The sequence below is a fragment of the Acartia tonsa genome, chromosome 6, assembly GCF_053477335.1.
Source record: "Acartia tonsa isolate MP-2025a chromosome 6, ASM5347733v1, whole genome shotgun sequence".
NCBI lineage: Eukaryota > Metazoa > Arthropoda > Copepoda > Calanoida > Acartiidae > Acartia > Acartia tonsa.
This window is the reverse complement of record NC_137265.1, coordinates 6,880,831-6,896,183: the sequence shown is the minus strand read 5'-3', so window position 1 is coordinate 6,896,183 and position 15,353 is coordinate 6,880,831. Positions and strand designations below refer to the sequence as shown.

General features: G+C 37.2%; 1 protein-coding gene across 1 annotated transcript in view; it reads left to right on the top strand.

Moving 5' to 3' along the window:
* The first annotated feature begins 356 nt into the window (after positions 1-356).
* LOC145321749 (uncharacterized) overlaps positions 357-15,353 on the top strand; it is a 28,058-nt gene continuing 13,061 nt past the window's right edge. The window contains exons 1-4 of the mRNA XM_080163320.1: positions 357-362; positions 847-917; positions 1,343-1,444; positions 2,212-2,308. Of these exons, the coding sequence (XP_080019446.1) occupies positions 357-362; positions 847-917; positions 1,343-1,444; positions 2,212-2,308 (276 nt within the window). The remainder of the gene's footprint in view (positions 363-846; positions 918-1,342; positions 1,445-2,211; positions 2,309-15,353) is intronic.

Below are 15,353 nucleotides of genomic sequence, written 5' to 3'. Positions count from 1 at the left end.
TATGCGATTCTACATTGTAAAGGAGAACCCTATTGTTTCCGCGGTTAGCAAGATCCTTCGGTACATATACATACATACATACACGCAGAGATCATGTTCAAATATTGTAACATTCATTACGAAAGTATCTATGTGTTCAAAAGTTTGCACGTCTTGAGTTTACCTGTTTTTGGACCTGGGTATTCGTATAACCATAATATTAGAGTAATCTTTAAGTTTCTTCTTTTCAATAGAGTTTATGCTCGAGAATTGGATATTTTAAAATACGTAGATATATTGACAGGATAAAATTTGTCGTCAATTTAGCATGCTGTTATGGACCTTATTTATTGGTCAGTTCGTTAATCATGAGATGAATGTCGGTTATAGTTATTTTAACCAACTGCAAGAATTACTTTATGAGAGTACATAAATATCTGGTGCAACATCCAAGTAATAATATATCGATTGCTCGAGCCAATCATAAAAGGTTCCGTGATTTAATAATACATTTTTATATCTTAGTGTTACTTTGACTTTTCAAAAGCGTTTAATAGTACAATTTAGCGGGGCTAAATTGATAAGATACTGGATGATAAATTGACGTTAATCCCCAATCATTATAAACAAAATTACCCCTTCTGTATATTTATACACTACTTCAACCAATCAATCAAGATGTATAGAAATTCCCAAAGTTTTAAGCCAACGATTAAAAGAGCATGTTAATGAAACTTCGGGTACCAGCATTATTTACAGTCCAATGTTCCCTCCAAGAAATGGAGTATTAAAGTTGTTTTAAAAGATTTCGTTCATTTATTTTTGTCAACAAAAATCCATTAAAAAAGCATATAAATTTTATTACAGGAGCTTTATCTACAATATAATTTGATAAAAACAATAAACGAAAGAGCTTTCCACAATCTACCATCAATCAAGTAGGTTTTATATTCTTTAAAAATATTTTAAAGCTAGGCTTTTCTTTACTTAGAATCATTCCGATTTTCTTTTTTCTTTGGAGAAACAGCGTAAAGTGCCTCCAAAAAATACGTCATACAATAATAATACAAGTACCAATGATAGGCCAATATATTATAATTGATCATTGGTAAAATTTATACTGGCCTGTCATTGGTCACTTTTATTGTATGACGTCATTTTTTGGTTTTTCTTTACGCTGTTTCTTCTTTTGAGGGTAAAATATTTATAAACCTTATACCTGCACTGTAAAGGAGATTAATATGTGTAGTTACAGGGGGTTGGGAGATCTTCAGTACAGACACACAAAAATACAGGCAAACACCCTCATACTTTTATATCAGGATATATATTTTTGTAAGTGATTGATTCTAATTTATTTAAGGCTTCTAAATTTGAGCTACAACTTGCTGCAAGACCTGAGTAGATACGGTTTCTATGGACTTCAAACTTTGGAAAATATTGACCTCAGCTTTAATGATATCAGGTACAAGTTAGGGTCAGCCTCGGATACAAGAAGACATTTTATTTTGCACGACCTTTTCTGGAAGTCCTAATTGTTCTTGGTAATTAAATACGCCTGTTTTGGGCCAAGGCGTTCCCCCTTTTCTAACTATTTATGATGCAGTATCAAGAACAATTTTTAACATCTTTAGTTATGACTTATGGCATCTCAGGGATACACGTATAGGTCATTTGGGTGTATATGGAAATAAGCAGGGAGAGGGGGGACATTGGACTGTAAAATACTCTAGTACCCAAGGTTTTATAAATTTGTTTTCTCTTTCGTTGTATCAGAAACTTTGGTTACTTTGGTTTATTAAATCTTAATTGGTTGGTTAAATTTTGATTAATAAAATAAGGGGCTCAATAGTAGCTGAGTATCCACAAATTCCCCAATAGTAGCTAGGTGTCCACGCATATTTCCCAAGAGTAGTTGAATATCCACTTATATCACTTTATAGTCATGGAAATAAGTAATAGTCAATTTTATTTGTTTTAAATTTTTGGAAACAAATAATAATGTTAAAGTACCATTAAGTGAGGATTATAATTATTTCAAATGTTAGTAAATTTTTTTGCTGACTAAATAAATAACTTAATAGGCATTATGACAGTAAAAATCTTCTGTTGCTAATCAATTTATATGTTTTCAGATTTTATATTACGCAAAAATTTGCTTTACAGACGTACGGACAGTACGACATGCATATTTTATTTACGTGAGCGACTAAAAATATATATTTTATTCAGGATTATTGATGATCGAGCATTTGAGAACTTGAAATGGTTGACAAAACTTCGTCTCAATGATAACAATATCTGCAAAATTGAGAAACGGGCTTTCAAGGTAAAATATTTTGTAGAATAACTATTTTGTGTCTTATGTTTCCATTGCTTGAAATTTGGAGAGAAAAATGGTTTACTATAACCTTTTCAGGACTTTCTGTTTATTACACTAGTCCCCAAGGTTTTACAGTAACGTTTTCTTATTCATTGGCTTAACAACTTTAGGGACGTTTACTGAATTTTGACTAATTGGTTCATTAAGTTGGGTGTCCAAACATTTTAACCATAAATTGTAATCTACAAAAGAGGTAATTTTGTGTATCATAATAGGAGATGTACATCAATATATCGGCCATTCTCTTATCCCTTTACATCTCTGGGAACTTGTACTGTATTCAACATTGTTTCTAAATTTTACCTTAAATTTGATGTTTAAACTTAAATTGTATCATTATGTATTTATTGTACCGAAATTTTCTTTTTCATAAATATAATACATAAATAGTTACACAAATACATAAAGTTGAAATAAAATTATATTTTGTACTTAAATCTAATTTCTGTACTTGGCATAAAGGGATTTGAATTCTAAATAATTAATAGCATACAATTAATAATTGAATGATATTTTTGTATTGTGTTTTGTTGTAGTACAATTCCATATTAGTTATTTATCGCATCGTATTATAGACAGCTATTGGATGATAAAATAAAAATTATAAGATTGAAACCAGTTTTATCATTTTTATTTTATTTTTCGTGGAAAATTATCTGTAATACGTTGCTATATATGATTTTTCAGTATGGCTGAGAATCGGTTCTAATCCAGTGGATTTTAATCGGTTTCGAAGCCAAACTGGAAAAGAAACTATATTTTATACAATCGATATAATAAATCTAAATGAAAGTACCGTTACTAAAAGCAAATATCTACAAAAATAACTCTATTCTGATAATTGTATTATGAATATAATACAAGTGGACAAAATAACAGCTTTCCTTTTTGATGTATCTGTATAACTGAATTATCAAACTTACGTTGAGCTCAAATAAAAGTGTGACTTCATTGTAACGCAGTAACCAAAAAATAGCAAAATCATCATTAAACTCTTGCAAAGAGTATTAATTTTAGTCCAAATTTCCGCTGGATTCGAACCGATTCTGTGCCATACTAAAAAATCAAATATCGTATAACATTATGGATAGTTTTCCAAAAAACATTAAAATAAAAATGATAAAAGTAAGAAGAAGAAAAAAGTCCCTTAAAAAATCATGTTACGTCATAAAAACGAGGGATTATCTTTCCCACTCCTCCTCTCATCATCCCTCATTTTTATGACGTCATTGAGGGACTTTCTTCGTCTTCTAGAAGTAATATCTTTTTTTATTGTCTTGTGCCTTTGATTTTTAACAAGGATGACAACATCCATAAAAGCGAAGCACTGAAACGGTAGGACAAACGGACATTAACACTTGTATAGTGTCAGAACTGAATAATCATAATATAAATGTATAAAAGTCAAAGCAAAATTGTAAGTAAATTTGTTGAAAAACTGCTTGATACAGGATAATGTTCATGGACATACTTACATTTTTAGGACTTGATTATAGAGTTGCTTCGCTTATTACATAATACTTTGTTAAAAAAGTAAAAAAATCAACATGTTTAAAATGGACGTACGGACATTTTGGTGATGATTATAGAGTTACTACGCTTTCTAAATCGTACCTAACTATTAAAGGAATCACCGTGCAAAATTTTAAATCGACAGGAAAATTCTAACATGCCTAAATTAACGGAAAAAGCTATCCGTTACGGACGGACGTACGGACGGACCGACCCTAATTATAGAAAAGCTTCGCTTTTAAAAAGTGGCACACACCTAGTTTCAAGAGATTTTGAAGTATTTGAGTACTTTAACTCAAAGTGTATCTGAATGGATTTCTTGCTTATTTTTCATGTAAAACTAGCACAATTTTTCCATAACAAAAACTAAAATATTTTAGAAATTTTTTTGTATTGTCTAGACTGCGTAGCAACTATTGAGTTTAGACAATTACAATCGACATATTGACTTGGATGTTGCACAAGATTTTCATGTACTGTGAGACTAGCAGCTGGCTAAAATAACGATACCCCCCCCCCCCCCAACCACCATCTTTACCCAATTCCCTCCTCTCCTTCTTGAGGAACTAACTGACCAATAAATATGGTCCATTTTAGCAACATGAATTGACGACAAACTTTTCCCTGTCAATATATCCACATATACTACATCCATTGCAATTACTGCAGCTTAGAATGCCGTCTACGAAAGAATGGCGTTCGGACAATTACAGCTAATACCAATAACAATATTAATTCGGGGTAAAATCACGAAACCAATACATGTTTTTCATCTGTCGTTGGTGGGCAACACATCGTAAAATTGAAGACCTCTCAAGTTGACCCCAAATTTTATTTCATATTTATTTCGCTTGTTGGTTATACCTTGTTCCTAGGACAATAACACCAATAGATATACGGACATGTCTTGCTTAATTTTTAGCTGTATAATTCAACAGCTATAATTTCTAGTATAGATGCACAACATAAACTTTGTCGACTGAGAAAATACAGGAATTAAGGGGACTATAGGCTGTTAATTACACTAGTCCCCAAAGTTTTTAATAACTGTTTCTTATTCGTCAAACTTAACAACTTTGGGGACTTTTTATGAATTTTGATTGGTTAATTAATTAAGTTGCGTGTACAAACGTTTCAACCAATAATTGTAATCTACAGAAGAGGTAATTTTGTGTATCATCATTGGAGATGTATATTAATTTATCGGCCGTTATCTTATCCCTTTAGATCCCTGGAGAAAAAAACTTTTCTGTCTCGAGTCAGAACTTCAATGGAACATTATTAAGTTAACATTATAAACACATTAAGTTTAGATTAAGTACACATATTTTCAGAGCAAAGATATGTGACTCTGTCCACAGGGTCTTTAAAATCAGTTAATAGCGACGGAAATATAAACTCACTCGCGTCCCTACAAAAGAACAGAAAGCAATTTGCTGCAGGAATAAGGTATAATCAACAAGCAAAATAAATCTAAAATAATACTTGGGGGGCAAATGGAGAGGTCGTCAATTTTACGATGTGTTGCCCCCCAACGACAGCTGAAAAACACGTATAGGTTTCGTGATTTTCTTCCGAATTATTTTCGTTATTGGTATGAGCTGAATTTGCTGGCAGAAAAAAAAGGGTCTTCACCACTTGGGCCAAGAAGTTGTCTGGATTTTACAATTATACCTAAATATCTATTCATTTAAACTTATCTCGATGGATTAAAAAAAAGACTTAAAAATTGCTAATTTTGTTTTTATTTTTGCACAAATATTTGCATAATTAAATTTTTAACATGTAAAAGAATGTCTAATTTGTATATATGATATTTAGATGCTGACGTGAATGCTTTTTTCTAACCTCTCTGAAAATATGGATATTTTTCACTTTCATAAAATCCTCTAAAATGTTTAATACATTATTATATCCTTTTTACGTTATATGTTACATTTTATAGGTATCCTATTATAGAAAGTAGTAAGGTATTTTTTTCTGTAGCTTAAGATCTCACTAACCACTAAACCAATTGGGATCTTCATTTTAAAGAACCTTTACTTAGGTCCCGGGTACGTTTTAGGCAATTTTATTTTTCGATTTAAGTCCTATGATGTTTTAGGCTAATTTTTGCTATTTTCTACCCTTCTAAATATAGAGCCTAGGGGCGAATCCGCTATCACTATATGAATAGGTACAAAAATAGTATGCATAACTTTGAAAATTTCAGCTTAATTCGGATAATTAGAATTATTAACATAAATCAAAAAAATGTTTGGTATACCTTTATTCATATATAGGTTACCCGCTGCAAGATAAATATATAACTTATACTTGTGGTTTCCCTCAGAGTACCTATTTAAAATAAATCACCCCCCCCCCCTCTCCCCCATGAAACCCCCTAATTTTACTATTTTTTGCGTTTTTGTTTTAATTAAGGTCAGCTATTAGGTTCGGTTATATTAGGTACAGGGTAGATATCTCGACTTGATTGTCCGAAATATCCTGATCAATGATTCAATATCCTAATATTTGTATACTGTCTGCTATCAGGGATCTAAAGGGATAAGACAATGGCCGATAAATTGATGTACATATCCAATCTTGATACACAAAATTATCTTCTGTAGATTACAATTAGTGGTTAAAACGTTTTGTACAACTTAACAAACCAACCAATCAAAATTCAGTTAAAGTCCCCAAAGTTGTAAGCCAACAAATTAAAAACGTTCTTATAAAACTTTGAGGACTATTGTACTAAACAGCTCATTGTCCCCTCCTTCCCTGCTGATATTCAATATTCCTATGAGAAAGAAGTTTGACCCTTGCCAAAAAATCTTATCACATTCATATTAGCTGTATACTTTTTCCCGGGGTATCTTCAGCTGCAATAGGTTTTATCTAGAGATAATACCAATTAATGGCCAATAAATTTATGTACATGTTCAGTTCCAATGATGATACACAAATTATCCCTTCTGTGGATTACAATTAATGGTTGAAACGTTTGGACATTCAACTTAATGAACCAACCAATTAAAATTCAACAAAAGTCTCCAAATTGTTGAATCAACGAATAAGATAACGTTATCATAAAAAATTGGGGACTAGTTTATTAAACAGCCCAATGCCCCCTGCCTCCCTGAATAGATTTACCATCTAATTGATTTTAACCCTTACAGATCGGGCCCCAATTCCCACATTATCAGATCGGGGGGGGGGGGGGGGGGCTCTAAGAGAAGTTGACGGCGCCAATTAATATTTTATCTGTTTATTGTTGTTCAAGGATTTACCAAAAAAATTTATAGGGCTCTAGCTGTAATAGAAGCCATGTTATTCATGATATATGTCTATAGTAAAAGCTGGACAAAAAATCGGTCATAAAGTCGGTCAGGGAGCGGTTAAACGGTCATAACACCACTTTTCTCAGAAGGTCATTGATATCTAAGTATTCACCAAAAAAATTTTAGGTTTCTACCTTATACACAAAAGTCATAATGTAGAAATTAAGATTTACTTAAATTTTTTTCTAATTTTGATGCTACCCAACCGACTTTGACTGGACACCACGACCGACACAGACCAGATATCCTAATAAAATCAACTCTTACTAAACTTAAAAAGTCATGAAGTCACAGCTCTCCATCTTACCTACAAAAAAACTAGAGGAGGGGGGGCTCTTGGAGCCCTCCCCCCCCCCCCGATCTCTAAGGGTTAATACCAAACCTGTCTCAACCATGACACTTTGGTTGAGTGTGACTTCCGAATTAGCGGGAAGTTCTCGAGATCTTGTTGACTTACAGACAAACCCCCAATACCAGGAACCATCAAGTTTCAACAGCAGGTTTGATTATAGATTTATTGAGGCAACTATTTCAAAGTCCTGAAATTACAAAATCAATTAATTCATAATTCCAGTTTTTTATAACCACGTAATCTTAATTGCTTTTTAAAATCATTTTTCTCTACGGTTAAGAATCTTTGGAAACTTTGGCTTTAAAGGAAAATTATTTGGTTTAATAAATCATTGTTAAATGCAAAAATAAAGCACATAAAAAATTACTAAAACATAATATTAATCATAATTAAGTTTCATGCTTAGCTGGCTAAAGCCTTTTAAACTAAATATAATCGTCCTATACACCATTCCACTTAATAAAATTAACAAATTCTACCTGAAGTTCTTATGGTTTCAAATCCCTGGTATACTAGGGTCGTTCACGCACTATGAGACCAATGATAGGCCCAATTTTGTTCTCCGAAATCTTCACACACTCATATCTCATTCAAAAGTAACGAACGTGGGCGCATCAAAATATAAACAATCCATACCGCGTCACTTTATGAAAGGAAAGTCAAACAAGACGACATTTGCGCTCAATTTGGGATAATGATAAGGAATTAATTTCGATCTTGATAAACACAAAGCTTCCTCGAAAAGAGGTTAAGACACACCCCCCGTTTGAAAGTCAAATTAACTTCCTTAACGAGATTCAAGGTTTTTTTGCGCTGAGCACTAGCAACATTTCTCACTAAACTCAACTCACCATAATCACATGAGAATGGCCACATCCCGAAAAACATGACAATTTTTGCTCCTAACTAAATGAAACCCCGTGAAATGCATACACAATATTATACTCCTCACTAGGACTCATAATACCTCACATTTTAGGATAGAAGGATGGGGATTGGTTTGTACCATACAATATTCCAGGCACATGACACTCACAAGATCACATACACAAATCCTAAAATGGATAATCCTATTAATCATGATGTTGTAAATATAACAACTTATACTAATTAATAATCATTTCATAATCAATAGGTAATAATCATTATTAATAAATCAATAAGTACCTACGAAATCAGGTTGAAATGTAAACAAATAATGGTAAAATAAAACGAAATAAATCTTAGACAAGAAAATTAAGATTTATAGGTACTTAAAACTAAATTGTTAAGCATTAAAAAGAGTAGTAAGAAAAATATTTCAAAATCCTTGGGCAGAAAGTTTTCAAACTTAATGAATAAGAACTGTAACTATCTTAATCAACAATAAAACTTTTCAATACTTAAATAATTAGCAAAATAATAATAATATCTTCGTTAGAATTTTCATCGAAATTATGAAAAAATACCAATTTTTCTTTGTGAAAAATATGAGACTTTAAATATGAATTTTCAATCATTCCTTGATCTGAATAAAAATGTTTTACTTGATTGAAATTCATATATAATTTTAAAAAAATCTGCTAAAAAATACTTGATTTTTTTCTTAGAATAAATATCGAATCACGCAACCTCGACGCATTTATTCTTTTTTGGTAAACTTTTCAGGTAAGTTTTATAATGAATTGTACTTTTGAAAAGAAATTAAACTCAATAAAATTAATCTTGAGCATATGAAATAGAATAAAAATTAATCGCATTTCGGTTGATTCTTATTTTAGGCATAAAAATAGGCATATGAAAATGTGGCTTTTTTTTTACTAAAAAAAATCTCAGTTTCCATAAAATAAGAATCAATTATTAATCATAATTTTTAATAACTGCCTGACTGATACAGCATGTTCTTCCAGGGGAGATTTATCTGTCAGCCTGAACAAGACTCTTGCAGTCTTTCTCCCATCCTCAATCCTCGTCACACGGCCCATCCGCAAACATCTCATCAGCGGATTGGTACTCGTAACCAGCACTATATCTCCGTCAGCTAGCGGCTCCGCCATCTCATCTTTCCACTTGGACATCCTTAATATCTTCGGCAAAATCTCCTGGCGGTAGGAAGTCCAAAACTGGGCAGGCAAATCTTCTAACAACTTCAACCTGGAGGAAATTTGGTCCTCAGGTTTCATCGCCACATTGCACAACGGCTGGCGGTCTACATTTCCCAGCAGCTGGCCAGGGGTAATCAGCCGCCAATTCTCCACGTCGTTCGCAGCTTCTATCGTCAACGGTCTGCTATTCATTAACTTGCTAACCTCTGCCAACAGCACCAGGAGCTCATTAAAATTAACAGAACTATTCACCAACTTCTTGGACAGCAATCTCTTGGTTAATCCCACCATTTTCTCAGCTTGCCCAATAAAATGGTGGGCTCGGGCCGGGATCTGGGACCAAGAAAACTCTACCTGGCTGCCCAACTTCTGCTCTAAAACCTTGCGAGCAGCGATTAATTGTGTGCCCATGTCGCTTACTATAACCTTCGGCAGACAATGAACAGCCTCCAACTTGCGCAGGGACAACAGGATACTGCTGGTATCATACTTCTCCAAGGCGTCCAGCCATAGCGCCCCTGAGAACCTGCAGACTACCACGAACACCCACACCTTCTTCGTTGCTGTCTGACTCCTCGTTTTGGCGGTAGCTCTCCTCGTAACCAGCGGACCCATAAGGTCAACTTGCACCGCTTCAAATGGCCTGCTCGGAACCAACTTGTCAGGTAACACATCCTTCATGGTAGTACGACATTCCTTGGCCCTCTCAACACTGCAGGGCCAACACTTCTTCACCTCCATGATGGACAACCTCCTTGCCTTCACAATCCAGCACCAACGGCGGCTCTCAGCTAAAGTTCCACGGACACCAGAATGAAGCTCAACATGCGCTTCTCTCATAAAAATAGAAGCTAACCAATTACCAGGCTCCAAAATTACTAAACCTGGCATGTCTTCAAAAAGCATTTTACGGCCACCAGTAATGGCGTCAATGACGGGCTCGCCACGACCAACCATTTTTAGGATTTTCATCTCCCTGGTCACATAATTACCTCCGGGACCAACGACAGGCCAGGTCAATGATACTTCATGCACTAACGGATTCAATGACGAATAATTGCCTTTAGCGTCATTTATCCACTCATCCTGTTGACTACGTGACACAATGAAAAGTTCCGCCGCCGCCATAAAATTGTACAAAGACGGCTTGTACACAGAATCTGCGGCTGCTACATGACTACCAGCGGCTGTAGTCTTGCCTTCTTGTCTGCTCTTTAGCTTCTTCAACCAGGTGTTCGATACTTGCAGGACAGCTGCCATAATACGTTTGGCCTGTCCAAATGATCTCCTGTGCTTAAACCTAAAGACATCTTCAGCGGCTTCTCCGGTAACTTTCATTGAACATAACTTAACCATTTTGGTATTCAACTCCTCCGGTGGTAAATCCTGCTTGACTTGCTCGGCAGTTTTCACCGGCCACGCACTTTCATCCTGGCGCAACCATTCTGGGCCCAATCTGTACCTGGAACCTGGACCTAAATCTGATACCTTGCAGGTGCTTCTGGTGCCCAAATCTGCAACATTGTGTGTCCCAGGGACCCACCTCCAGTCATCCTTGTTGGTTGCAGATTGGATTTCTCCAATGCGATGAGAATTAAATGTGTTCAACATGGCACTGTTGGAAACAATTTGTGATAAAACACACGATGAATCAGTAAAGTACATCACTCTGATAACATCAAAGGGCAGGGCATCTCTGATGGACTTTGACAACCTGGTGGACATCTGGCAACCCATCAATTCAAGGCGTGGAATTGATTCAGTCTTGACCGGCGCAACTCTTGACTTGGTGGCTAGCAGGAACGTTTCAAACCCTTGCCTAGTTGGCCACCTCAAATATGCCATACATGCATAGGCCTCTGATGACCCATCCGAAAACATCATCAAGGATGGAAGGCCAGTTGGTTCCTCCGGGACCACACAACGGTCAAACTCCAATTTAGCGACCTCAGCTCTGTCCTCCAGCGACTTAACAAGTTCATCCCGTAGACTTTTTGGAATGAAATCTTGCCAGCCCAAATTCAGCAAACATGTTTTCCGCAGGACAAGTTTAATTCTCAACAGGATAGGGCTGCAAAGCCCGAGCGGGTCGAAGGTCTGGGCGGCGAACCTGTGGACCATCTTCTTTGTCAGATTCTCGTCCAAGGCGTCCTGGAGGTTGTACAAATCAGCATCCTCTTTCACCTTCTTTCCCTTGACTTTACCATCTTGGTTGACTCTCGTGGCGATGGATAACACATCAGTGGCTGGCTTCCATATCAGCCCAAGAACCTTGGTTGGCTGGCAATCATCACCAGAATAAATGACTTGTTTGAAGGAAAAACTACCTTTGCTGATAATTCTGTCGGCTTCATTCATCATCTCCTTGGCTTCTGGCACAGATCCTGCTCCCGAAATAACATCATCTATGAAGCTGTGCTTCTCAAGCTTGACTGCAACTGGAATCTGAGGTAACTTGAAATCTTCCTCGGGGTAGGTAGGTATTTCTGGCTCCTTCCACAATTCAGGTTTTGCAACAATATCACTACCGTTTATCTGCCCCTCTCCATACATCTCCTTGACCTCTGCTTCACTCTTTCCGCCGAACAGGCGGGATGTCAACTTCAGGGCTGTAACTGCCAAATTTCCCGCAGCCAACTCGCCAAAATTCACCACTTTAGTCAGGTAAATTTCAAGTGGACCGTCTGGCGTCGGGGAAAATAAAACTCTCTTCATCTGGCTGTCGAACTCTGTGGCCAGGATGGAGTTATAAAACTTGGAAATGTCCGCGGTTAAACCAACCTTATAACCGTGGAAAAGCAACAAATGATAAAAAATCTTCTGCATTGGCGGCGGACCTCCCAGCATTATGTGATTAAAACTGGTACCCTTGAACGTCAGAGAACTATTTGCACACAATCTCATGGGTGTGGAACTTGAATCCTCCTTGAAAGCAACCACTATTGATGAACAAGACTTAGGCCCTTCATACTTCAATTCTTCAGGCGTTGCTTTTTGAAACACGCCTCTGGATATGGCGTCATTGAATACCTGCACATACATACCATAGGTACCTTCCTTGACCATCCTGGCACGATCCTTTTCAGCAATTTTGCGGGCTAAACTCTCATTGTAGGGCAAAGTGTGAGGATCTTCAATGTAAGCATATTGACCTGTCCACTTGTTGGATTGCAAGTCTAGTGTTAAACCTGCCTCAATTATTCTCTGCCTCTCACGCTGGTCCCAGGTAGTGCCGTCGGCCATAGCCTTGCACTCTTGACAGGCAGTACATCCTGGACAAAGTGCCTGCGGCTGTACGCCAAACGATTCAGACGTCAAAAAGTCTGGCAAGGTGCCTCCACTGACACTGACAGCCTTATATGCCGACTTTTGGTCTCCAGCTCCACCGTCAGCACTTGTACAGATAAAACCACTACCAAAAATGGTTCGCCATAACATAGACTGGCCCACTTTCTGGTAGGTTGATGGAAACACGTCAGGATGTGTATTTCCAATGATGATATCTAAGCCTCCACTAATATATGTAAATCTTTCTGGCGGCATCTTAAATATTTCGGCGGCGGTTTCGGGGTGGACCGAGCGCATCTCGTTGGCCCCGCCGAGGGTAGGCATGACAGCTGCCTCAAACTCCCTCAAATTACCGTCCCTATCCTTCAGATAAAACACAACATTGCGGCAGGAAGTCTCACTACCGTCAGCTACAGAAATAGTTGTATATCTGCCGGTAGATTTCAGCTTCAACTTGTTGGATAACTTCTCAGACACAAGTGGCAAATTTGCACCGGAGTCAAACATGACAGTGGCGTGGCAGGTGCCGCCGCCAGGTGCTACAACAGGAACTAACTGAAGTAAGAAAGTACAGGGGCTGGGTGCAGAACTTGACTTGTAGACTGTATTCACACCAGCACTAGCCTCATGGATCAACCGGCTATGATATCTGTCGCAATTATTGGTGCCACAAACACCAAGCTTATCCGATTTATTACACTTGTCAGCAGCATGGCCATCACACAGGCAGAGTTCACACAACTTTTTCTGCTGGACAACTTTCTTTCGGTCAACCACATCCATCTTCTTAAACGTGAGGCAACGGAAAATCGGGTGTTTCTCCTTGCAGCTTTCAACAGGACATGTACTGTTCCACTTGGAAGCCTTGTCCTTTCCAGCCTTTCCATTCTTATTGTCGCTGCGGCCAGATACTTGCGCGGCGGCAGCTCTGTCACGATTTCTCTTGCCGGCGCTAGTGTCATAGGACATATCACCGGCCAACATTGCTCCCCTGGTCCTCTCCAGCAGTTCTACAATCTTCTGGATGTTTGGTTGGTTCATGCTACCTAGCTCCATCATAATTTTTTTTCTCAGGCCATCTGGGCACTTGTCTTTGAAAATATGAATAAGAGTTAGGTGGTGGTAATCCTTAGCTGCAGAACCAACGATGGCTTCTACTTCCTGCATCGTGCTCTTGAAGGTAGCAATTGCACTAACCACGTCCACAGGTTTATCCACAGGTTTCATCTTGTTCAGCTTAGTTAAAATCTTCATGAACCGGCGGGTGTTTGATAAAAACATCTGATCGAGAAACAACCATTGTTCATTATGATCTCTAATCGCTGACACTTGCTTGCGTAGCTCCGGGTTGGTTATCACCTTCTCCATACACAACATCAGACTTAACCTCTGGTCAGAAAATCCGTAACCAGAGCATAGATCTTTAAAGACCTGTTTAAAGTTGGAGTAATCCGTGTCAGTACCGTCGAAAGACGGCAACAAACTGTTGTCCCAGCGCCCATACTGCGGGTTGGAACTCCGAATATCCACAGCAGACATACTTCTGGAGAGCATGGCAGGTGTTCCACTCTCATCCAAGTTAGATGAACGACGTTCCATCTCTCTAAGCCTTCGGTACATATCACGTACTTCTTGGCGCAACTCCATGGAAATTTTAAGCACTCCCATGTCCATCTTCACCTTCTCAATGACGTCGAGGTTCCTGGCGACAGTGCTTGACCTTGCGTCGTCTGAATCATTGTCAAGCCAGTACAGAATTTTTGTACACTGCTCCAACGACGCATAAACTTTATCTGCAACAATTTTCTGTTCACTAGCTTCATCCAAATCACGCTTGAACTCGCGCAACTCACTAGTCTCCACGGCAGGTTTTAGACTTTTTATTAGGTCAGATTGGTCCTTGACCTCACTAAAAATGTCACGAATTGATTTTAAATTCACATTTTCACATGAACTAAAACTTTGGCAGGCTTTTAGATTGTCATAAAACACTTTTAACTGTTCGTCAAACACTTCTAGCCTTTCACTGCCAATAGCGATAGCTCGCTCAATTTTCTGCTTTTTGGTTAGTGGCATATTGATTCACTAGGTACTTATTTCACAGAAAAAATTGTCACAGTTTATTGCATCAATAATCACTGGATGCTATTGATCTCTTGAAGAATGCTAACGCCTATTCTTCAGATACTTTGAAATTGTCTCAACCATGACACTTTGGTTGAGTGTGACTTCCGAATTAGCGGGAAGTTCTCGAGATCTTGTTGACTTACAGACAAACCCCCAATACCAGGAACCATCAAGTTTCAACAGCAGGTTTGATTATAGATTTATTGAGGCAACTATTTCAAAGTCCTGAAATTACAAAATCAATTAATTCATAATTCCAGTTTTTTATAACCACGTAATCTTAATTGCTTTTTAAAATCATT